The sequence below is a fragment of the Anabrus simplex genome, chromosome 1 (assembly GCF_040414725.1).
Source record: "Anabrus simplex isolate iqAnaSimp1 chromosome 1, ASM4041472v1, whole genome shotgun sequence".
Classification (NCBI taxonomy): domain Eukaryota; kingdom Metazoa; phylum Arthropoda; class Insecta; order Orthoptera; family Tettigoniidae; genus Anabrus; species Anabrus simplex.
In genome coordinates, this window is record NC_090265.1 from 723117834 (window position 1) to 723144612 (window position 26779).

Here is a 26779-nt window from a genome sequence, read left to right on the forward strand (position 1 = left end):
AAAGAACAAAACTCGTTAAGCCCCATGAGCCCAAAAACCATGTTTTAAGGCCCTAAAACCACCCGTTACGGAGATATTAGCACCATACTACCCCTGCTCTAGGAATCGGGTAAAGTAATGAACTGCTGTAACCATGGCAATGTTACCTGCAGGATTCTACAGCAGCAAAATTATCTACAATATATCACAAAAACCTAACATGTTACAGACATGAAAACTGGTATATTTTGAAATCCCCTTCAAAAAAAGAACACAAATGTTCATTTTCAGAAAATCCAAAATCCACTTAAGGGGGAGGGGGTGGGGGTGAAAAGAAGGTAGGAAGGAGTTGAATTATTTATGGGGATACATATATCTCAGAAAATGAAGATGTTACAGACGTTAAAATTGGTTCTTGGAATCTCCTTTGAAAATGAACACACTTTTTGTTTTTGTTTTGGAAAATGAAGAGAATAAAAGAGAATAAAAAAGCAGGTGAATTTTTGAAATGAGTTTCTTCTTCTACCGTTTTACCCATACCTGTGAGGTTGCGTGTGCGAACTGTGTCGCACATGTGAAATTGACCCTTTCTTAGATGCCCTTACAGACGGCAACCGTATGTGTAGGGATGTAATTACTATTGCATGTTCTTATTGTGGTTAGTAATGTGGTGTGTTGAGTGAATATGAAGAAGAGAATGTTGGGACAAACACAAACAACCTGTCCCCGAGCCAGAAGAACTACTCACACGCGATTAAAAACCTTGACCTAGTCCGGAATCGAAGCCGGAACCCTGTGAACCGAAAACCTCAACGCTCACCACTCATCCAAGAAGTGGTGCAGTTTTTATAATGAGTATATCTACATCTCATAAACTTAACATGTTACAGACATGAAAATTGGTATTTGTGGTCTCCTTTAAAAATAAACACATACTTTTTGTTTTTGGAAAATCAACTTAAGCTAGAGATCGAAAATAAGTGAACAAAGGGTTGAATTCTCTTTGAGGATACTTATATCAAAAAACTAAGATGTTACAGATGTGAAATTTGGTATTTGGAATCTCCTTTAGAAACAAAGAAAACTTTTTTCCAACATAAAAGAGGACTGTTTCTCGCACATAGAGTTCCATGTCCCGTGTTCCAGATTTAGGTCTGCCAGTAGCCTGCTCATCTTAGCCCCAAAAGGAAATGCCACAAACGTGGTATACAAAGAGGTTCTGGGGTAAATGAAATGCAATTTTTCGGTGAGTTTTTATACTTTCGGAATTTACAGATAATGTCTTAGTGCAGTGCCGAGGAACAAGTAATTTTTATCAAATTACGAAATCCTCGTGAGAGAAACTGTGGGTAACGGCTAGTTGTACAATATAATGCTGAGTAACTAGTGTTGTTATACTGACCGGAGTGCATACCGTCCGATAAATAAAACTATCACTTGTATGAACTTTCTGATTGTTGGAACGTGTTTCTGCAATTATTAAGAGTGGAAAGTGTAGATAAATTAAAATAAAACACAAAAATTTAACTTTATGTACTAATGGGTGAAAATGTAAAACAAAGAAGGGAGATAATACTCACTTTATTTAACAAGGGGGCATTCCCTACTCGTCACCACAGATTTCGCTCAAATTTATAGAACATGCAGGGCTTGGCTAGAAATGAAAGTACCCAAAGTGGGGACTCCAGATGGCCAAGCGTATAGAAAAAAAAAAATATTGACACGGCTCTCGCACCATATAAGCCACTTGCGTTAGTACGCACGCCGAGCAGTTGTTGGCGTAGCGGTAAGAGCTTGGACTAGTAATTTGATAGTTGTGGGTTCGGCTCCCCGTGTGGAGAATATTTTTCCCAATTTTTATATTCATTTATTTTAATTTATTTTTCTTAATCTGCTTACCCTCCAGGGTTGGCTTTTCCCTCGGACTCAGCGAGGGATCCCACCTCTACCGCCTCAAGGGCAGTGTCCTGGAGCTCCCGACTCTGGGTCGGGGGATACAACTGGGGAGGATGACCAGTACCTCTCCCAGGCGGTCTCACCTGCTATGCTGAACAGGGGCGTTGCGGGGGGGGGGGGGGGTGGGAAGATTGGAAGGGATAGACAAGGAAGAGGGAAGGAAGCAGGTGTGGCCTTAAGTTAGGTACCATCCCGGCATTTGCCTGGAGGAGAAGTGAGAAACCACGGAAAACCACTTCCAGGATGGCTGAGGTGGGAATCGAACCCACCTCTACTCATTTGACCTCCCGAGGCTGAGTGGACCCCGTTCCAACCCTCATACCACTTTTCAAATTTCGTGGCAGAGCCGGGAATCGAACCCGGGCTTCCGGGGGTGGCAGCTAATCACACTAACCACTACACTACAGAGGCGGACTTTAATTTATTTTATTTATATGCAAAAGACATATAAGACGTCATTTTTTTTAATGAGCGCACAATTGTAGAAAAATTGCAGTTGCAAACTTTTCCAACGTTCAAACAGAAATTCCTTTTTCTCCTTTACTGGCTATCTCCCCTCCTTGGGGAATGTGCCATAAACGTGAATAGTCGTTTCGCTGTAAGATTCGTTTTCACCTGACAAGTGAAGGTTGCTCCTGGCGCCTGTACACAAGCAATAGATTCTTGGTACAGGTAGAAAAAGTCTAACAATGAAATCTCAATATTTTACCTTTTCTATGCCTTCTGCATATAAATAAATCAATAAAATGAATTATTCACCTGTTTACGTAATTGGAAAATGAATAATATAAAATTTGACAGAAAAATAGTCTCCACATGGTGAGTTGAACCCACGACCATCGAATTACCAGTCCAAGCTCTTACCCCTAGGCCAACAACTGCTCGGCGTGTGCCCAAACGTAAGTGGCTTATACTGTGCGAGAACCGCGTCAACATTTTTATTTTTATTTTCTATACGCTTGGCCGTCTGGAGTTCCCACTTTGGGTACTTTTATTTCTAGCCAAGCCCTGCATGTTCTATAAATTTGAGCGAAATCGGTTGTGATGAGTAGGGAATGCCCCCTTGTAAGACATTTTTTTATATTTGTAAAAATATCACATTGTTCACTTTTATTGGTTGGACACTTCCCAAGCTTGATACAGGACGACATCGATTGGCGTTGACACGTATAGTATTTCTGGTGTAACAGTGACTGATTGTACTGATGAATGCGGTGGAAGCAGGGAGTACTGGACTTAGGACACAGAGTGTGGAATGGGCAAAGTGGAGGTATCAGATTCATATGAACAGCTGGGAGTGAAGATATCCATGTTTTGTTACTTGGTAGAGGACTTGCTCCAAGTCAAGCCAGCCTGTACCATGTGAAATGTTCTTTGGATATCACTTTTCGCCAAAACAGCAAGAGTGCGAGGTAATGCACTTAAGGATAATGCTGCAATTTTCCCATATGCGTCATTCTCATTTCTGGGAGAATGCTCCTCGGCTAGTATCTCGTTGACACCGTGAAGTTCTTAGATTTACAAATTTTTATCAGTTCTTAGTTGAAGGTACATTGCATTTTTTAAAAAATTTTCTGTTTCAGTTCCATTATACCAAAACTCTCTTGACCCATTTTCCTAACAAAGTCCTCTTCCGCCGCCCACCTCCATGTTTTTGTTTCTGTAAATAATGCTGTTTATGTTCTATAATCATTCCTTTTCTCAGTAAAGTTCTATAAATTTGCAAGTTTCTTCTTCTGTGAAAACAAATGCAAAGATGCTCAATTTACTCTACTCCATGGAATATCGTCCATGCACACATGGAAATTAAGTAGTCGAGCGTTCTCGACCTTCTCCGCCAGTTCTCGGAGCTCGGTTCTGGTGGAGGGGGAAGGAGAGTGGTAGTTACTTCACTACAGCAGAAAGCCACTCTACTGCTTGCTAGCCACTCTACTCTACCTGGCAGTATGAGTTGTTCACCAGATGCTAGTATCTCAAACCAGGCTTCAGCAGCGCAAGACAATTAAAATGAAAGCAGTGATCAGGTTTACTGTGTGGTAGGCCTACTGCTCAACTGATACAGACAAATGACTGACCATTGAATTATTTTGTATCAATATTGCATAGTATAATACGATACACTTATCCCTTTTCTCTACGGGGTTGAGTATGAAGCGAGACGAATCTTCATAGAGTTTTTATGGCCTTCCTGATGTCAACCTAACCAGAGGAATGAATGAGATGGAACAAATGACAATATATGATTAATTAAACTGACTATATTTGTTTTATATATAGGCCTAAAAGTAGTGTTCACCATTTATTGCTCTTTTACATTTAAAAATGTTGCCTTCCAACGAAAATAGCCAGTATAACTCAAATACATTCATGGGTTTGTTAAAGAACAATGTAGAATGTTTACATGTACAACCTATAGCTCTTACAGCCTAGAAGTCGTGTGTTCACTGCACAAAATTTGAGGTTATCGCCTATTGGATGCCCCTTTACTTGTTTTAGCTGTAAAAATGGGAAAGAAAGGGGTCTAATACATGAGTAAATACGGTATTCTGAAGACGCTTGTTGCCATCACTGCATCTCATTTGTCTGGTTCCATGGCAAACTAGTTAATATCCTGGCCTTTGGTCGAAGGAACATTGTTCATTAGTGAATTTCTCTGTTTCGGGGACTGGGTTTTTATGCTGCGTTCAACATTAAATTTCTTTGGAGATGTGCAGGTTGCCCATGAGTATCAACTCAAGACTGCACCAGACCTATCCAGAGAGCATATATAATCGCCTATCATCATCAGTCTCCATCTGCTGTTGGGTATGTGAAGAGATACCCAACACACAATGACTTAGTTTCAGCTCTTGACTGCAGGAGGCAGATTTACAATTTGTAATATATTTTAAAATGTTGATTACCGGATTACCTAGTTTGTTTTGTTTTATTTTTGTAACCGGCTTCCAGTTCAATGCGTAACCGGTAACTGGCTACATGACACATACTAAAGAAATAATAATAATATGCTTAAATCATATGTACTTTGGACAGCTGTAAGACAAAACAAAACAAAACCTGTAAGACAAAACAAAACACCAGCTGAAACTGCATCGAGAAATAAACATTAGGTTGGACAACGTGACGACTGTAATAACGGATATGGAACTGGTGTGGGAAACATTACCAGGGCCATGGGGATACATGGGTTGCAGACTTTTAAGTAAAATCAATGGTGATCTCTTGTCTATATTATTTTCCCAACATAAAAGTTACGCCAAAATAAAATTTGAATAAATTTCATCAATACAAAATCAAGTTAAAATATCTGAAAAACATCAAATCGGATGCAATGTGCTTAGGTCAATTCCCTTAAATCAAAGAGGCTAAGGCAAAGATATATACTAACACAATGCAACTTCCAAAATACAATGATTAAGGGTAGTAAGGAAACACACGATATAAGAAATACAATATTCAGTGAAAGTTAATGGCGCTTTCAGACATTTCGCGCCACATAATGGAAACCAGGGGGAAATCAGAAATACTCAAACTTGATGCAGAGGCCAGGTGAACTTACTCCCACACCAAAAACACTTCTATGCAGAGTGGAGGAAAAACTAGCGTGCAACAAGAGACACGAAGTTACTGGAGGCCACCCCAGAGGGAAATACAATTAATCATTTAATTATACAGTTTACAAAACTAAATGAAAGGGAAATGCCTCCAAAATCAATCAAACAGGCAGGCTCAGCTGGAAAGCTAAGGCATTTTAATAATTGAGTGGCGAGTCTGGGTGTGTAGGGGTAAATTCCTATGTGAAAAGAAAAGAAGATATATTGAAGTTAAATTAAGGTGGAAAAGAAACTAACAATGCTTACCCCAAGGCAGCCCATCCTGGGCAGAAGGATCGCCGAAGTACGTCTGACTCGCTGGTCAGGTCAGAAGCAAAAGACGACTAAAGTTTTCCTCGCTCTCTCAAGGAGGGTAAGCTACAAAAGTTCACGTAATACTAATGAAAACACAGTATTACAAATATTCAATAATAGTAAATAATAATTGTCCAAATGACTGTCATCTATAAGTCCACATGTTTTTCTTTTTCTTTCTCCATGAAACCTGTGTCAATTTTATTAGTAGTGAAACTGTGATGTTTTTTAGTTCATAACTTTTCTTCTCTTTCCAGGAATTGATTCCTTGAGTGATCTTGCTAAACTCTGTGAGATGAAAGTATCTTCAGCTGATCCTGAGCCGGAGATACAAGGACCTGCTCCTTTTAATGAAGGTACCTGTTCGTATGTAGATTAACTTGCTGTGGTTGTTGATGTCTACAACAATAGTTTCTTTACTTCTCATTGCAAGTAATGGAGAAAAATCGTGCAAATCTTGTCGTATGTAAAGACAGGAAAATTGAAAGGGACACAACAGGCAAAACACTTGACAGGTCAAGGAGAAAAGGGGAAGATAACACAGGACAAGAACAATCTCCTTATCTTCATATGTTGCTCTCTTCAGGTAGAAACACCTGTGTGTGGGGGACGCAGATAAAGAATACGCCCACTGAATCCCCTGCCTGTTGAAAGGGGCGACCAAGGCACGATGACATTAGAACCATGGTATTACTTGTGATTAGTACCATTACGTGCGGAACACCATGGGTCGATGTTACTTGTGACTAGTACCACCTTACGAAGAAAGCCATGTCTACTACATTACGTAGGAGCATTACCATTGTGAGGAACACTACGAGTCTGGGCGTTGCTTGTGATAAGTATCATCGTGCGTGTTCCACTGGTCGGTTCCACTGTGATCATAGTGGGCCTGCGTTCCCTGGGAGTAATACCACTTTATGAGAAACACCATGGAGTCTGTGCTGCCTGTGATTATTGCCACTATGTGAGAAACACCACGGGTTTGGCTGGCGCCCGTAATTAGTACCACTATGTAACACCATTCGCCTGCACTGCCTGAAGTTAGTATCATGTGAGGAACGCCACGGGTTTGTGTTGCCTGTGGGTGTTATCATGATGTGTGATACACCGTGGGCCCACATTGCCTGTGATTTATTACCACTATGTGAGACACCATGAATATACGTGGCCAGTGATTAGTCCCACTACGTGAGGTATACCATTGGTCTGTGTTGCTTGTGGGTAGTAACCTTATGTGAGGAACACCAAAGGTTTGTGTTGCCTGTGAGTGATGCCACTGTGCGACATACCATGGGTCTACAGTACATTATCTGTGATTAGTACCACCATGCGAGAAACACAATGAATGTACATTACCTGTAATTAATACCACTATAGGAGGAACACCATGGTTCTGCTTTACCAGTGATTAGTACCATTATGAGGGACCGGTGACCTAGTTTTTGGACCACTTTAGATAATAAGTATCATCCCAGTAATTAGCTGCCTCTGTGGATCAGTGGTAGTGTCGGCCTCCGGATCCCAAGATAGCGGGTTCAAACCCGGCAGAGGTAGTCGGATTTTTGAAGGGCGGAAAAAAGTCCATTCGACACTCCATGTCGTACGATGTCGGCATGTAAAAGATCTCTGGTGACACATTTGATGTTTACCCGACAAAATTCATTAAATCTCAGCCATAGACGCCCAAGAGAGTTTCGGTTTACTCGGTCTGCCATCTAGTGAGGACCTAGAGTAAAACGGAACGTCGAAATTGACGAGCCGACAGCCAGATGGCGTCAAATTGAAATGTCTGCACACGGTAGCTGAGGCCATACGATTATTATTATTATTATTATTATTATTATTATTATTATTATTATTATCCCAGTAATTAAGGCATTATCATACCTGCCAACTTTTCTCATTTAGGCGGGAGACTCCCGATTTTCGACACTTTCCCGCCTCCCGATTATTCTCTTGCTTCCCCTGATTTCTGCTTATTTCTTGGTGAACTTCAAAAATTTGTTTTCGAATCCTGCCATTTCAGCCAGTGGCCAGAAGTCCTTCGCTCACTGGCCACTTTCAAGTGGAATATAGACGTTTATTAATGCGAGAAATGTGCGCGAATGTGTGATCTTTATTGAAACCGGGTATATCGCGACACGTATATAGATTGTCAACCTCTCATTCTCGTGTGTTATGTTCGTCTTCATTCACATCAGTCTAGTACATTCTAGAGATTTTTTTAATATTTTGCTTTATGTCGTACTGATACAGATAGGTCTTATGGCGACGATGGGATAGGAAAGGCCTAGGATTGGGAAGGAAGCATCCGTGGCCTGAATTAAGGTGCAGCCCCAGCATTTGGCCAGTGTGAAAATGGGGAAACCACGGAAAACCATCTTCAGGGGTGCCGACAGTGGGATTCGAACCCACTATCTCCCAGATGCAAGCTCACAGTTGCGCGCCCATACCCACACGGTGATTCTAGAGACTAGTCGCTAGATATGGAATCTTTTTTTAGTAATTTAGTGACAGAATTTCAATGATAACGACTAGTGACTTTTCTAGAGCTTTTAGGGGCCATTTGGAGACAATTCTGACTAATTTTAATTTATCTCAATCTAAATAAAATAATATTGGTTGTCTGTATATTGCTCGGAATTTAAAAAGAATATTTCTGTACCGCTTGTGACCATAGTAACAAGGGGAAATGCATGTTTTAATTTTCTGTAATTTCTTTATGTATGTATGCGCATCAAGAGAAAATGGCTTAAGATAATTTAATGAAAATCGGTATTTAAAGCTGGGGAATAAGTCCCTACAATCTAGGCCATGCATGTTTTAATTTTCTGTAATTTGTTTATGTATGTATGTAATGTATGTATGTATGTATGTATGCGCATCAAGAGAAAATGGCTTAAGAGAATTTAATGAAAATCGGTATTTAAAGCTGGGGAATAAGTCCCTGCAATCTAGGCCATAAATAATTATATTCACGCTGAGTGAAATGGTAGTTTAGGGAAGACCTGAAATTTAATTCTCAAATATTTATGCTTTTATTGGCCTTATTGATAAACACTACATAACTAGTTATATATTATTAAGTTTCCTATTATTTATGTCTTATACATTTTTACCGTATCGGCTATGATAACAGATATTTATGAATTTGGATTTTTGTTGCTAAGTCCATATCAGCGCAGAGTCATGAGAAAATGGGTGAACAGAATTTAGTGAAAATCCTTATGTAAAGTCGGGGAATAAAGAACTATGCTATAAATAATTTTATTACTGAGCTCGATAGCTGCAGTTGCTGAAGTGCAGCCAGTATCCAGTATTCAGGAGATAGTAGGTGTGAACCCCACTGTCGGCAGCCCTGAAAATGGTTTTCCGTGGTTTCCCATTTTCACACCAGGCAAATGCTGAGGCTGTACCTTAATCAAGGCCACGGCTGCTTCCTTCCCACTCCTAGCCCTTCCTTGTCCCATCGTCGCCATAAGACCTATCTGTGTCGCTGCGACGTAAAGCAACTAGCAAAAAAAAAAAAAAATTTTATTCACCCTGTTCGAAAGTAGTTATGGGGAAGGTGCCGAAAATTGAATTTTTAATTACTTGTCTTAGCCTATTAGTCATATCAAAAAGTACTACATAACAATCGTTATAGTTAATACAGTTTCCGATTATGTCTTATTCAGTTTTACCTTACCGACTACAATAATATTGGTGGTTGATGGGAGGCCAATTCTAGGCGTTGCGTGTTTACATTTGTACACTTCTTTATATATATATATATATATATATATATATATATATATATATATATATATATATATAATACACACGAAACTTACCATCTAAGCAAATTAAGACTTGTGCATAATGTCTAGATGATACTTAACAACCTCCACAAATTTCATTGTTGTAAACCTGAGGTATGTAATTTTATAAAATTTTAAACATAGAGATTGGTGTTTACTAGAGATGGAAGTTACATATCGTAACATAATACTGTATCCTAATCCATAACAGTAAGCTGTTCCAGAAATATTATGTTCCTCTGGGGACCCTAATACAAAAGTAACTGTCTCAGCGCAACCAAGAGAAGGGTAGGGAGTTTCTGAGTGGCTAACGGATATTAGGAAGCATAGCAGCTCGCTTTAAGCGCGCACTCTGCGCAGGCGCGAGCGATACTTTTGTAACAGTTTAGTGGCAGTACTGATATTCCCATCTTGTTACTTGCTGGTCGGTTATAGATATTCTTTAGTTATTCTAAGTGCTTTGTATTAGACTTACAGGTGGTGATGCATACAGTAGCTTAGTTCCTCGGAACAATTACGCGTGGTCTTCTCAGTTTGAATCTCGTGTTTCACGAAAATTGTTTCCAAAAACACGTTGAAATAAGCCACCAAATAATAATAATACTGTATAATAATAATAATAATATCATGAAAACTAATATCCACAGCCTGTTTCCAGTCATTCGACCGGGCCAGGAATGGAATGAATGAAGCCCCATTCTAGCGGCGAGGATAGGAATTGTGCTGGCTGCCGAAGCCTGTCGCACCCCTCTGGGGCAATGATTAATGAATGAAATGATACTGGAGAGTGTTTCTGTAATGTAAAATGATAGGGAAAACCGGAATACCCGGAGAAAAACCTGTCCCGCCTCCGCTTTGTCCAGCACAAATCTCACATAGTGACAGGGATTTGAACCACGGAACCCAGCGGTGAGAGGCCGGCGCACTGCCACCTGAGCCACGGAGGAATAATAATAATAATAATAATGGTAAGGTAAGGGTTATTCTGCCCGAAGGCAGGTCCGAACCTCCGCAGAGGTGTTCCTAAAATTATTTAAAATTTTACCGCTTCATATACAGTGGTTCTGATAATGTACATGGTAGTCAAATAACAGGTCCTGAAAGGCTATCGCAAGTCCCATGATGTGAATCTGTGCGTCCTGAAATTTCGCATCGACAAGCTGCTATCGTAATTTTTACCAGTGCAAAGAGGAGTGATATACAGGGGGGAAAAAGAAAGATGCTGGTCAAACCACTTACACTGTTTACCACATATCCACAACTTCTGTATATGACGAAAGACGATTTTGGAGCCTTTTATGCTGGCTTTACAGAGAGAGTTGGCTACACGGTTTGTGTAACGTAGCTGTTAGCTTGTATTCGGGAGATGATGGAATCTAACCCCACTGTCGGCAGTCCTCAAGATGGTTTTCGGTGGTTTCCCATTTTCACATCAACCAAATGCTGGGACTGTTTCTCAGTTAAGGCCGCGGTAGTTTTCGTCCTAGTCCTGTCCTATCCTATCCCATCGTCACCGTGAGATCCGTCTGTGTCGGTGCGACATAAAAAAACAAATAACAAAAAAAAGTACTGGGTTAAAATCTGCTTACGTCTTGCCTGATAAGGGCTATTTCCTCAAGAACCATTCCGGCGGCTTCTGAAGTGTATGTGACATTAGTTCATCAACATATTTTATAAAGTCTGGTCCTAGTGTTTAACTACAGATCCTTGGACATCTATGAATACACATAACTACCTAGCAGCCACGGCGCCTTTATAAATGAAAGTTTCGAAATATTGGTTCTCGGAATGTAATTGGGTCATTGCAAACATTTTTCTAGGAATAGTTAAGAATGTGAGTGACGAGCTGGCGAAAGGGACAGTGGGAGAGAAGAGAGATGAAGATATAGTATTGCTATTTATAAGTACGTACTAAGGTGCGGTTAGGGGCTACAAGAGACAACAAGTATAAGGGACGTTCCTTCCAAACGTTGACCTGCAACTTGTATTATGTTACTTTTATATCCTAATACTCCAACCTAATACTACAATGTAACGGATACACAGGAACATGATACCGGAAAGTAACCATTTGTCCCATCCCTAGTGTTTACACGGAATGGACTTTAACTTCACATACCTTTACATCTTTTCTAAATTCTGCAAATTGTGGTAACTTTTATTGATAATGTTAAGGTATTGTTTACAAGAAGGACAAGGGTACTTTTTGCAAAAAACAACAAATGTGTAAGTTGCGTAATGTCTGCGTAATATAGTTAAAGGTGATTGTCGCATGTTTACTCAAGTGTGTCGCTGGATTACACATGCAAATCAGTGCTATGGGGACATGGCATGAGGGGCTAATAAATCTTAAACTCTGCATCAGATACGATCACTGAATGATAAAATGTTTATTTAATATCGCAGTAAGTAATAAAGAAGGGGTGTGTTGGTGCAGCGGTCAAGCTGCTTGGAACCATCAAGACTGACTAGGTTTGAGTCCCGATTAAAGCGTATGTGATTTTTGAGGTGAAAGTCACGTCCATTGGTTCAGATTTCGCGTAAAAAACGAGGTCTCGTGTTTATGAACGCAAGATTATTGATCACGTAAAACTACAAGCTTCATTCCTCCTTGTAGTAGTAGTAGTAGTAATAATAATAATAATAATAATAATAATAATAATAATAATAATAATAATAATAATAATAATAATCTCAATCTCATGATAATGATAATAAGGTATATAACTACAGATACTTTTACTGACATGTGGCCTACTTAGTTTTTTTATGAATTGTCGCACATTTATTTAACACTAATAACAGTGAATGTAGGACGTAAATTTGAAGGGATGAGGCGAGAAATAGCACGTGGAGTAGGTTTAAAGACGAGAAGATGATTTTGCAAACGGAAAGGACCAGAGTAATTTGGAAGAGAAAGGTCATAGATCAACTGTTGGCAATACGGATCTTGTTTCTGATGGTCTACACACGACTGAAAAGAAAAAGGAAAATTGGTCAGGGAAGAAAGAGAAGTAATAGCATTAACCAGCAAAGAATCAATTTCAGGTTCATGGGATTGATTATCTTCAAAAAGGCGGGATAAAGCATCAGCAACTGAATTATGAAAACCCGATACGAACTTAAGCGAAAATTTAAAACGAGATAACCGAAGGAGCCAACGACCAGTACGACCTATCTTAGGAGCATTATGAAGCAACCAGGATAAAGCTTGATTATTGATTTACCACAAATTCCCGATGGTCCAAGTATTCGGCCAAATGTTCAATGGCTAGAAGAAGCCCGAGAGCTTCTCTTTCGTAGACAGAATACTTTCGTTCGCCAGGATATAAGAGATGGCTGAAATAGGCAATGGGTAAGGTTTGGCCATTAGAAGTTTGTTGTAACACAGCACCAAGAGCGACGTCAGAGGCATCAGTTGAGAGTTCAAAGGGGAGGGGAAAAATGGGAATTTGCAGAAGAGGGGCATGAGAGTTTTGATTTTAAGGTATTAAAAGCAATTTGTTGAGAATTAGTCCAATGAAATTTAACACCTTTTCTTCTAAGGAGATTTAAAGGTTCCAAAATTTGAGAGAAATTAGGAATGTATTTGGCATAAAATCCAACCATCCCTAAGAAAGAGCGCAACTGTTTCAAATTCTGAGGAGGGGGAATTTTGTGAATGGCGGAAACATGGTCAGGATCAACAGCGACACACTGTGAACTGAGGATATGACCAAGAAATTTGATAGATGTTTGAGCGACAAGAACCTTGGAAGGGTTAACAGTCAAACCAACTGAACGAAGACGTGTAAGAACTTCACGGACATGCAGGAGGTGAGATTCAAAATCAGGAGAATAAACAAGGATATCGTCAATAAAAGGAAATAAATATTTGTACTTAAGATCGGAAAATAACGAATCAACAAAATGCTGCATGATCTGGAATCCAAGATTTAAACCAAAATTAACTTTTTTGAACTGATATAAACCATTAGGCGTAATAAACGCAGTGTAGCGAGAACTAATATCATCAAGAGGAATCTGATTGTAAGAGGAATTGAAATAAAAAATAGTAAAATAATGGGAATGGGAAAAATGTTAAAAAGCAGATTGTAATTTGGGCATTGGATAGGAATCATACAGTATACGGGAGTTCAATTTTCTGAATCAAGAATGAGACCAGTGTGAGAAAAAAAATCAAAATCTAAGATAAGAGGAGACGATAAATGTTCAACCACAAGAAAGGTAAAAGGCCAGAAAAAGTATTGCATTTTAATGCTTAAAGATACAGTGCCAAGAACATGAAGGGGTTGGTTTGATGCAGAAATATATTGTCGAGAAGATGGAATATACTACAAATGAGGAAAATTAGCTTTTAATGATTCAAAAAATGGTAAACTAATAAGGGATACAGCCGCACCTGAATCTAAAAGAGCAATCGATGGCAAATTATTCAGTTAACACATGAGAAGTACATGGAAGAAAGGAAGCACTATTTATAGTGGAAGAAAATTGAGGAACATTTTGAGCAGGAGAAGAGGTATGTGAAGGCAGGTTTTCCCCAATAATACGACGACTGCCTAACGATGTGGGTGGAAGGCGTTTCCCGAAAGTGAGGCAGTACAATACTTAGAAATATGTCCCTGAAATATGTTCCTGACCTTTACAACGGAAGCATGTTATATTTGAACGATTGGTGGATGGAGAAGGGGAGACGGAAGGCGAAGGTAACGAAGTAGGTGAAGGAGGGGGGGCGATGCTAGGTGGGGGAGTAGATGAATAATATGAAAGGTCTCCTAAAGAATTAATGACATGAGACTGAGCCAAATTATATAGCTGAAGCATGGTAGTGGGGGGTTAAGTGCATCAATGAGCTGACGAAAGGAAGGAGCAGCATAAAAATGGACAATTGAGATTAACTCAGAAGTATTATCAGCGATGTTTAATACATCACTATAGGTGGTAATAGAATCAAGATAGTCATGTGTAGATTCAGTGGGTAATTGCTGGCAACGGACCATCTCAGTACTTAATTTACAACGAATCTCATATGGTAAAAAATAATTGTGTATTATAGTCCGTAAGTGAAACCGTGAAGAGAAATTAGACACATTATCAAGCCAAAATTTTGAAAAGAAACCAGTAGTTTTAGCCGACAAGAGGCCGATTAATTGAGGGAAGGAAGCAAGTGTAATATTTAAAAATTTTCTTACAGAAAAAAGCCAAATGGTCAAGCTTTGAGGATCAGTAGCCTGTAGTTGAGGTACAAGAAGCAATGACTGTTTAACTATCTGAATATTAAGTGCACTGTCAACAGAATTGGAGTGAGGGGAGGAAGAACAATGGGATGGTGGCGACGGAAACATTGCATGTTGAGAAAAGACTGGAGGAGGTTTTATGTCATCAGGGGAAAGCATTGATGAATTAGAAGAAGGAGAGAAAGAAATAAAGTTCCCAACAGGAGGGCTGGGCAACGACAAATTATGATATGAAGGAAGTGGTGAAGAATTCGAACTGTCACCCAGAGGAAAGTTATCGGAGAAACATGCCATAGCTAGAAGTAAAAAAGGAACAGGGCATATAGTTAATAGAAAGAATGGTCTGCTACCATTTGTGGCGTACTGGGTCAGTATGAGAGCCGCTGAACGCTTGAGGCGAGCAGATATTGTTTCACTGGTGGAAACTTGTTAAACCATTGAAAGGCATATGCCTGTTTTTTTTTTTTTTTTTTCAATACAATGGCAGTATCACCAAACTATACATGGAAATGTACTTTTTCATTTTATGACTTACCAGTATGTATATAATCTTAACACACGCAGAAGATAGAAAATAATATGATTAGTCAACCGACGGGTAGACAAAATTGTACTACTAGCTGCATATTTATGTTAACATAATATACTGTACCATTTTATTCGTGGTACTGACAGAAATAATAACGAAAACTTGCTACTCTTTAGTGCTGAAAACAAGCAACTGCCATGGTCCTGGGGTTGTGTATAGTGCTCCTTTAATGATGGCTACGGTTTGATTTCCGCAGTGAGGAATTAAATATTAGTATCACTATACAGGACTATAGTTTGAGAAAATACTACTAGTTTCTCGGTGAAAACAAGCAGTTATCCTGGTCCCGGATACAAATAGCATTGCGCTTTGCATAATCGTGTGTGAGCTTGATCCAATATATTAATCTGTGCATTTGCTAAGTAATGGCATCTAAGTGCATGACTGATTTACACGTGTGGAGCATGAGTTCATACTATTTTCGGAAGGCTTATCAGAGACTGATCATCTCACTCACATACTGCCTGTGAGGGAATAGAGATGTGTAATTTTTAGCCTTGTAGCCTTATATAGCCGGGCTGGCTATGAGCCTTGCGAGCCACATGTGGCTCTGACTCAGTCTGCTGCGGCTCTTGGCATCAAGCTTAGAGTAAAATTAATTCATATAATTAATGGAAACGCCGGCCCCGTGGTGTAGGGGTAGCGTGCCTGCCTCTCACCCGGAGGCCCCGGGTTAGATTCCCGGCCAGGTCAGGGATTTTTACCTGGACCTGAGGGCTGGTTCGAGGTCCACTCAGCCTACGTGATTAGAATTGAGGAGCTATCTGACGGTGAGATAGCGGCCCCGGTCTAGAAAGCCAAGAATAATGGCCGAGAGGATTCGTCGTGCTGACTACACAACACCTCGTAATCTGCAGGCCTTCGGGCTGAGCTGTGGTCGCTTGGTAGGCCAAGGTCCTTCAAGGGCTGTAGTGCCATGGGGTTTGGTAATTAATGGAAACTAACAACTTCTCGCACTGTAGAGTTGGAGCTATTAGAACTTCAAGAGGTCGAAAGAATAAAAGGACTCAAACGAAGTGGCGTTTCTACCATATAATTTTGTAAGAATGTTCCAGAAGAAGGAAAAAAAAAAACCTAACAAAAGAGTGTGCTAAGAGACTTAACTGAATCTTTGGGACTATTTATGTGTTAATCACTGTACTCAATCGCTTAAATTCATTAAATCTAAATATCGATCTGAACTAACTGATGAACATTTAAGTAAACTTGTGCGAACTGAGCTTACCAATTATCAGCCAGATTTAAAACAGCAAAAATGAACACTCGAAAAACACTTATCAAAAGTAAAATTTCATTCCTTGATGTGTACCTGAACAACATTGTTCTGTGTTGTGTAGAAAATAAATGTTCCTTCATTTGTTATAAAATGAAAAGCGTGTCTTAATTTTATAAACCATTTTCAAAACATTCTCCCAATTTTGTCTCCTAAATTTCTGGCTCCCAAAATTAAGGTTAGTGGCCACCCCTGTTATATAGCAACAGTTGGGCTCTGAGATAATAAGTGTTATAAATATATCATAGTACTGTATTGTGCAAGACATGTAGAATAAGCAGTTTTGACCAATTGTATCTCCTGATTTTCATATCAAAAGATCTTCTGATTTTTGGTTTTGCAAAGTTGGCAGGTATGCATTATGAATTGGTCCACTGATTGTTTTTGTTTCACGATCATTTTTTCTTCATTTGTTTTAGATTAGTCATTGGATATATTTTGAAGTTTTAATTAGTGTCACTTCATTGCACCTCGTACCATTAGAGGCCGATGACCTAGCTGTCAGGCCCCTTTCAACAAATCTTCATCTTGAAATAGATGGCTCTCTCCTGTATCAATCTGTTCTTCTCAGTCCCTGACAAGCTCGTTTCTGCTATCCAGCATCATCAGGAGGGTGGGCTTCAGCACTCACTAAGGAACAATCTTGACAGATATTCATTCTGGATGTGTAGGGTAATAAGAAAGCCAGATAAGCACAGGAAAAAGGAAGATAAAAAATTAAGATGAATGCAGGTGATAAAGGACGATGCTTGTTGTTGCTCTGGTTGGTTCCTTTCCAGTACTTACATTGACTTGCTAGTTCCTTCTGTTCTTGTCTTGAGTTGCTACTCTTTCACCACCTGTATGTATCGTTTTCTCTTTTCCCTGTGCTTACCTGTCTTATTTTTTTCTGTACTCTTGACATGAAGACTGAAGATCTGTCGAGATGACCTCTTACAGTATTGAGCTTGTCTTCCTAATGAAGCTAGGAATCGGGGCTGAGAACTATAATTGATAAGGATAGGCTTGATCAATTTGAAGACTACATTGTGGGAAGATGTGGAGATTGTCGTTGTCCTTGTGCATTTTTCTATTTCTCTCCCTCTTTGCACTGACCTTTCATTGTATTTCTTCCTGTTATATGTTCCTTTTGATATTTCTTTTCATTGATATTGTCCAGATTGCATTCCTGTATCTCCAGACTCTAGAAGTGTTGACTAATCAGTGTTTAACCCAATGGCTGCCAAGATCCATTACAAGCTACTACTCTGTGAATTGAAAAACTGCTATGATTCAATGAGATCTGATGCCATAAAGGCTGGTTTTCAAATACAGTTTGTTCAGACTTAACGCAACAGATGTCTTGCATGTGCACGTTGGCTGATCCATGGCAACCTCTAGCTACAAGTATATACAGTATAACCCCGATTGTGCACGACCTCGATTTAACGCAAACCTGCATTTAATGGAAGAAATTGCCAGTCCTGAAAATTATTCCATAAGATAAAGTGACCAGACATCCCGTTTTGAACGGGACAGTACCGTTTTTCAACCTGTTGTTCCAGTGTCCTGACAGATTTTGTCGGGATGCCTCTTTGTCCCGTTTTGTTAGAAAATGAATTTTAATTTTAGTCTCTGTTCGTCAGCGTAATATTTTAAATTATTATAAATACTGAAATTCGTGTATGGCAAGGTAACTGTCTTTATGTCCATAACAACTAAGCTAGCTAAGAGTAAAGAGGGAATATAGGAGGCTGTGACAATATTCGTTACGAGCAGCAACATATATGGCAACCCTGCTACTCTGCCTGCATTTGTTTTCCTTGCTTGAAGCGAGTCCCTGGTTAATTCTCTCAACAACAGCAGTTGGAGTGTCGTATGATGCAGGATTAAAGATGCCGAAACGAAAATGTATGTCCACTACTGCGTTGCAAGAAAGGTAAGTGCCTTATTAACTTAGAATTTATAGCGAATTTAATGCAATTCAACTCCCAGTAATTATGTATAGATCAACAAATACTTACTTTCTATCGTAGGTACATATAAAGAAAACACTGACCGATTGTGATTGTGATGTTCGTTGCACAATTTGTAACACCGAATTCTCTGTGTCCCATGGAGGGGAAAAGAGACATTCATTCATGAGTAGGAAGCTAAGACCCCATGAAAGATCATACACCATAACAGAGTTGGAAGACTTAGCTATTGTTTATTCGTTACAATATTGAAAAAAAATTGTTTATGGCTATCCTATCAAATTTTCACTGATTACAAAGCCTTAACTTTTGTTTTATCATCGGATATTACCAACGAAAGAGTACCCAAATGGGCCGTTTTCATCCAGCAGTTTGATTTGACAGTCATACACAAACCCGGTCGTAAAAACATTCTAGCAGATGCGCTTAGTCGTAATCCAACTGACGTAATTCTGGCTAATCATATGGAAGTACTAAATAATGCACAATATACCACCATTACAGGCCAACCCACTCGTACAGAGCCACCAAATACAAAATTCTTGGTACTCCGTGCTTGGCTCCGTGTTCATGCTGGCCAACCTAAATATATTTCCGCGTGTATCGAAAAACATACGCTACACATGCCATCAATGAATTGCTCCCAAAAACTTCATACTTGCCGAAATCCAAAAATAAAATAAATACTTTTATACAATTGATTTCATAAAATTGGTATTTTTACAAGCAAGACTATGCGTAAGTCGCTGTACCGTTTCCTTCTTGTAGCCTCTGTCGTGTGGCACTGAACACTTAGAGCGTTAGCTATTACATCTAACATGTACCCGAGCTAGCTGCTCCTCCGCCGTAAGACAACGTGAATTCCAAGCGAGACCCACAGCTATCATCCCGCCTCCCCAATAGGAGACTGGAAGCGCATGCATCAACCAAGCGACTTGAATTCCGCTGGGGTAGCTCATTCGTGCCGGCAGAGAAACCAAACTCACTGGAGAGACCAGGGCTGCAGTAGAGCGAATGGGTTATTGAACCAACTGTACTTGTCTTTGGAGTTTTTTATTTCATAAATTAACGTTCTAAGGAATAATAATAAAATGTAAATACAAAATTACTTGCACCAGCGGCGCTAGGATAGCGGAGGTTCTCTTCACGCCGGTAAAGCCCGGAGAGATCATGGCACTAGATTTGTATAGACCACTTCGCAAGGCGACCAAGGGGAACACACATTGCCATCGTCGTGGATGTATTCTCAAAATACACCATGTTGTTGCCCATACAAAAATTAATGCCGGGAACATAATAAGACGACTAAAGGAAAACATCTTTCCTGAGGTGGGGACACCCGAATATTTGACGGACCATGGGACACAATTTAGATCTGTTGAATTTCGAGAAGCTTCGGATGATCTGGGGATCTGCCATATTATGAATTCAATAAGACATCCCGAAGCTAATCCTGCAGGATGTATTATGAGGGAATTAGCTAAATTCTGTAGAATTTACTGTAGTGATAGGCACTGGAAATGGATAGAGGTCCTACCTGTCATGCAGGAGATCGTCAACTCTGACACATGAATCAACCAACGACATTCCTCTCAATCTACATTGTGGGATTACACCGGATAGGCCATGGGATAGAATACTCCAGACACCACCTGACGTTGTCGTTCCTCAACAAACTAAGATTGCTAACGCGTTAACATGATTAAGACATGCAGCTACAATTAGAGAGCGACGCCACTGTAATAAGAAATGTTGACAACCCCTTAAACAGGGAGATCTGGTATTGATCCGTAAGCTGGCCGCTTCTAATCCAGAGCAACAGATATATGCGAGAAATTTACATGAGAATACTTTAGAAAAGATGCGCGCAGGATCTTGTGATCTTGTGTACTGTGTCAGCACATTAAACCCAACAATTATTTAATTAGAGAATTTCCGAATTGATACTATTCTTCGAAACGGAGTGTATCAGATAGCCAGAATGGGTGGTGTTTTGGAAGGCATATACAACACCTCCAATCTCAGGAAATACGTTGAACAAAAGGAATAACTGAGTATTAAAGAAAATCCTTTGAATTTTCTTTATCCACCGAGGGAGGAACATGTACCAGGAAATGCCTATGGCCTGGAACATAATTTTGTTAACACTAGAACAATTTCTCCTTGATCATTTTAACAATTTGATCAGTCCGTTGTACCTAGGAAGGTCATAAGCGGTTATTTTGACAGTTTCACTCCCTTGATATTGTAATCTGAGCTTCATATCCGTATTGATGATTCACACAAATGCAAAGAGGAGAATTCCACCCAATCAATACTTGTTTGTTATTATTAAAAATACTGGACCGGTTTCGACCCTAGCGGGTCATCCTCAGCTGAACACACATATATATAACACATCGTGCAAATGCAAACATTACCATATCTAAAAAGAAATATCCTGTGACGATAACATGTCAGGTTGTACTCATGAGTAGGGCATTCGTCAAATTGGAAATGAAGTATATGTTATCATTTATCAATGCGACATGCGTGAATGCCCATCTATGAAAAGTGAATATTCTTGAACTTAAAACTAACTTGTAAGTATACATAAAATAAAAACATATACGTAAAACACTTTAATGCTTTCATGCTTGGAAGAATTAGATCCTTTTATTGCTTTGTTATACGCCTGCGGAGCTTATAAACTTACCAGTCTAGCCGTAGATCAACTGTGGTCTTCTTTATGGGGTCCCCTGGTTTTCACCAACACTATGGCAAGAAACAGGTTCAAAGAAATACTAAGGTATTTACGCTTTGATCTCCGTAAAACTAAGTCCACTCGTTTGCAGACAGATAAATTTGCTTTGGCGTCTGCTATTTGTAATAGATTTATGGAGAATTGTTATGCGTGCTATAAACCAGGAGCAAATGTCAGAGCTGATGAACAGCTCTTCCCCAGCAAAGCTCGGTGTTCACGCAGTACATGGCCAACAAGCCAGATAAATTTGGCATAATATTCTAGCCTCTAGTAGACGTTGATTCTAAGTATGTATGCAGTGGGTTTCCTTATCTTGGCGACCTGCCAATAAGTCACTGCCTGAAAATATCATGAAACTTATGGACTCATACCTCTTGAAAGAACATAACGTGACCACTGATAACTTCTTTACATCGGTAAAGTTAGCTGAGAGACTGAAAGAGAAGAAAAGTAGTATTGTTGAAACAATCAATCGAGTGAGGAAGGAAATCGCGTAATCATAATAAAGCATTACGTATGAATCTGTACGAGACTGTCATACTTCAGAAGGAAGATCACGCTACTCTCACAGTATGTCAGGGAAAAGTGAACAAGAATGTGCTTCTGCTAAGCACTCTACACCCGAGCGTTCAAGTCAGTGATAACAAGAAGTTCCCTAGTACTACTGAATTTTATAACTGAACTAAGTATGGTGTGGTTGTAGCTGATCAAATGGCGTGTAAATTCACCAATAGGGCTAGATGCTGAAGGTGGCCTCTACATGTATTTTACAGCGTCCTTGATCTAGCAGCAACAAATCCATGGATGGTCTACAAGAAAGTCATGATTGTATTCTTGAAGTGATACAAGAATTAAGATCTGATTTTGTGAAGACAAGATCCTGGTTGATTGAACTCCTTACCCTTCAGCCTGAGCCTCAAACTCAGGTCCAGTGTGCCAGTCATAAGTGACGACAATGTAAAGTGAACTCCAGTTGTAAACAGAACAAAACCTCTGACACGTGTTCTTTCTGCAACAAAGTAGTCTGTGGAAAATGTTCGTGTATGGTAATCACTTGCATAAATTGCTTGTCAAGTGCCTGAATTGGCTTATAAACAAATAGAGATTGTTATTTTTATCCTAAATTTTCACAAATGTATACAATAAGAAGTCCACAAAAATATTTCATTGTTATCTATTAGCAGTGAGAGAATATGGACAATTATTAATATTTAACAATGGATTGGTCTGTACAGTATATCCAAACGGTCAACTAAGTTGTTTTAAAATAAAATATTGAACATTCACATGTTTCCCAGAACCTAGATGACCGCCTGCGGCCTTTATAGGTATGGTGAAAGTTCGGCCGTCCTAGTGTTAAATGAATGTTTGCAACGGGACGGCTTGAAAGTGTATGTTAAGTGTACCAAGTAATGGTACGGCACGGAGCTGCGAGCAAGATAAGTCACCGGCTGCAAGCATGCAGATGATGAAACTATCATGTGAACTTCACTTGATCCTCTAGAATATTCCGGAAAGATTTTGATAACTTCTGAACCCTTTAAGATATTGAAAAGTGACATATATCATCGTGTAGCTCATTATCTGAATGTCAATGTGGTATAATATCGTGAAAATCGGTCCGCGGATTTTTGAGTCATTCAGCTACAAAGAAACTACGTCTTTCACGAGAAGAAACAGCTGACCTCGACCGTTCGTATAAAAGGACGGGGTCCAGCAAGGCATATTCAGTTGCAACTTGCAGCTGACAAATACTCTTGCTGATCTCCGCATGTGGGTCTACGAGAGTCGAACACTGTAATCTTGTCGTGTGTTGTCTTTAATACAATCTTCGTCGTACTTGTTAAAACTGCATAGTAGTTTGCTTTGAGACAGACTGAAACATTTTACAGTGATATTTCAAAACTTATAATTTATCTGCGATTCACAAACTTATTAATTTTGTGCTAGAAAGTGTACAACTTCACTTAACTTAATCTTGTGCTAAAACTCAAACGTGACTTACTTCGAAGTGTCATATTGAATAAATGAGTTAACATAAAGGCTATTTTATGACAATTTAGTTGAACACTAACTTTTTATTCAGTAGAAATAACCGTAATATCTTTTTAATTCGTGTGCGACGAATATTTAGGAAAGTTTGAACTAAACCAGACTTGTGTCACGAGTGAACTATATTTTACAATTCATAACATGATTGTCATTTGAACCTTTATTCAAATAGAATCCAAACATTTGTCATTTGAAGTTGTGCATTGAACAAAACTTTGAATTACGTGTGTAAACAGTATAAACTTTGTACGATAAACTGTGCTTCTAATTAGTCAAGTAATTATTTTTGCAAGAGACATTACATTTTGCACATAGTAAAAACGTGCCAATTCAACACTTGCAACCTATACAGTCAGTTGAACTTTATTGTGTTCGCAAAATTCATTAGCGACACCAGAAACCCTGACAGTGCCTTTTTCACTGTATCAGCCTGATGTTGAAGACGACTGCAATCAAAGAATGTACCAGCTATTTAGTAATATCTTCATGTGCTGTCCTTGATTCAACCAATGACAATTTCCAACAGAGGAACTTTTAAGCATTTTCATATTTTAACAAGAAGCACTAATGGAACATTTTAACATAATGCAATGCATCCAAGGATCTGAGCCTGATTTTATTTTCATATTTTACGTGTTGTGCACATAGTTCATCCCAGATGTTTTCAACACCTTTTAACGTCATGTATGTTTATACATTTGTTTTAGTCATCAGATGTGCTTGTACAGTTTTGTATTAAGGCTGATGATGACCAGCCAAGACCAAAGCATTCCATAATATAGTGTTGAAAAAAATGGACCATTAAGACATAAGTTTAGTTATTATTGTGTATTTTAAACTCTTCTTAAATTTCATTAATAATTGTATAATATTAAATTAGTTACTGTTTGTGTGCTTTTGATTGTAAAACCGATCCCATTTAGCATCATTGTAAGAATTTAGTAAAGAAGCAAATGCAGTTTATTACTATATACGGGTACTATTATACTGTTATTTTTTTCTCCACAATTGTTTTTTGTTTATGGGAATAGAACTTTTCAGCTATGAGAGGAGCCTTCTTCCTTTTGACCTTATTCATGTTTCTCCACGCCATCGTGAAACACTGTCAATCGTGAAACACTGTCAAGCTACTTTGTGTAACACTGCTTCTCTTTCAGTCCAAGATGGAAGTGCACAGTGTGTCGACGCGCTGCCTCGAAACAATACGCTGTGTCATATTGACTGTTTCGAAGCAGTCAGCAGTGTCACTTTGCCCATCTCTAGTTGCCAGTGCCATCTGTGTGGCAGTCCACGGTAACTCGGGGAGAGCTTACTCTTCCTCTCCTAGACGCTGTGTTTACAGTAAACAAAATACTACAGTCACCACAATAATACTGGTATTGACGACCTACAATGTCCTTAACCATAAAACTAATCATCGGTAACATTATATTGACTATTAATAGGAGAGTGCTGCCTCATCTGTTGCCACACATTAAGACATAAGTTTAGTTATTATTGTGTATTTTAAACTCTTCTTAAATTTCAGTAACCTGTTAATGATAGCTGTAGCAATAAGTGATATATCTGTCATAAGAGAGGTGAAATTTTACAGAGGGACTGAAAATCTGCTTGGTGATGGAGGAATTGGAAATGTTCATTATGTTGGCTTTTTTCCTCTCCCCGTAGATTCCTACGAAGACGTCTTGCCTGTAAGGGAACTTCCTGTATTGGATGACTTTAAAAGGATTATGGTGTTCTGGGACACTAATAAGCAGCCTGCAGAGTTAGAACATATTTCTGTCCCTGAACCTGAAAAAGATGGGACAATTGATTTGGGTAAGCTATCATATTAACAAATGCTGTGTCCATACCGTTGTCTATGTATGTTTTACTTGTCTCAGAAACTGATGACCCAGTTTCGATAAAATTTGTACGATAAATCATAAAGAGAAAGTTTGCAAAATTGTTTGTATATAACAGTTATAGTTTGGACATATCTTCAGACTTGACGCGTTGTACAATAGCTGCCTAGCAGTCTCCAGAGAAAATTCTTTAACATGTCAATCACAGGCATCAATTAATATTTTTATGTTGCAACAAATAAAGTCCTTGAGCAGTATTCCCTGCTACCATCTTGTGCTTTCTTTGGCAGTATTTACATATTGCTCTTATATTTCTTGGTGAGTGTTTATTTCTAGCATGCATGTCTAACGGTGGTGGTGCTGGTGGTGGTTTTAAGATGAAGTACAACTGGGCAACCATCCTCTAAATGTTGTTTAATCTCTTTGTCGACTGCAAGGAAGGCAAGCGCCAAGAGAACAAAGTCCTTAGGACTCTACTAAGGAGTCACTCAGGAAGTACTGTCCTAGAAAACCACTTCTGCTGCATCATCTCATTCCTTCTATGTTGCATATCCACTCCTTAAGTATTGCCTGTATCAGGGCATGACATGATTTTATCCTCAGAATATACTAAAATGCCGTTATAACGAACGCCAGTTTAACGAAATGTTCAGAATAGCAAAATTCTTTTCGAAGTGAAGAAAGGAGAAATAGCGAAGGTGTATGACATGAAATTCCTTACTAATGAAGACAAAATTAAAATCTGCAGAAAGTGGACTTGGCGTCCGCATCTTTAAGCACGCAGAGGTTGCAAATGTTGAATTCGCACCTTCGAGTTTTGACTAGATCACTTGTCAAAGTTTTGTTCAATTCAAAATGGCGGCCAATAATTCCTGCCAGTCGGACATGGTTGAGTGTAACCTCCAATTCACTGTCAGAGTATGATAAGAGAATAATATTTAATAACCCCCTGCTCCGAAATAAAAGGCTTCTACTAACATTTGTTTAAAAAAAAGTGTGATCTGCAATAATACAGTATGCGCCAAAATATACAGTACTCATTTTCGCGCAGTGCGCGTGCGCACGCCTGAGCATCTGCGTGTTGTTACATCACCATGATGAATTGTTAGTTGTGTAAAGAACGTTGTGTTATGTGGTTGGAAGCGACGATGGGTCTCGCGACAGAGGAAAAAGTGTTTATAGTGGAGTATTATTTTCACTCGCACGGAAACTGTTATCAAGGTGGGCCGAGTTTAAAGTTAGTGGCGGAACAATATCGTGAACACTTCAAAAGCCAGCACCTAGCAACGCAGTTATGCTATCTATTGTTAAAAAATTTCATTGTACGGGTAGTGTATTGTGTCAACGCAAGGGAAGGTCTGGTAGGCCAGTAACTGTGTCCACAAATGAAAATCATGGACGTGTCCTCAATCAGCTATTGCAGTCTCCAAAGCAAAG

The 26779-nt window shown here is 39.2% G+C and overlaps 1 protein-coding gene across 4 annotated transcripts in view; it reads left to right on the forward strand.

Annotated features, from left to right (window-relative positions):
• Positions 1 to 26779, forward strand: part of LOC136872613 (uncharacterized) — a 138376-nt gene that overhangs the window by 89729 nt on the left and 21868 nt on the right. For all 4 annotated transcript variants that reach the window (XM_067146416.2, XM_067146422.2, XM_067146431.2 and 1 more), the window contains 2 exons: positions 6101 to 6199; positions 25167 to 25316. In XM_067146416.2, the coding sequence (XP_067002517.2) occupies positions 6101 to 6199; positions 25167 to 25316 (249 nt within the window). The remainder of the gene's footprint in view (positions 1 to 6100; positions 6200 to 25166; positions 25317 to 26779) is intronic.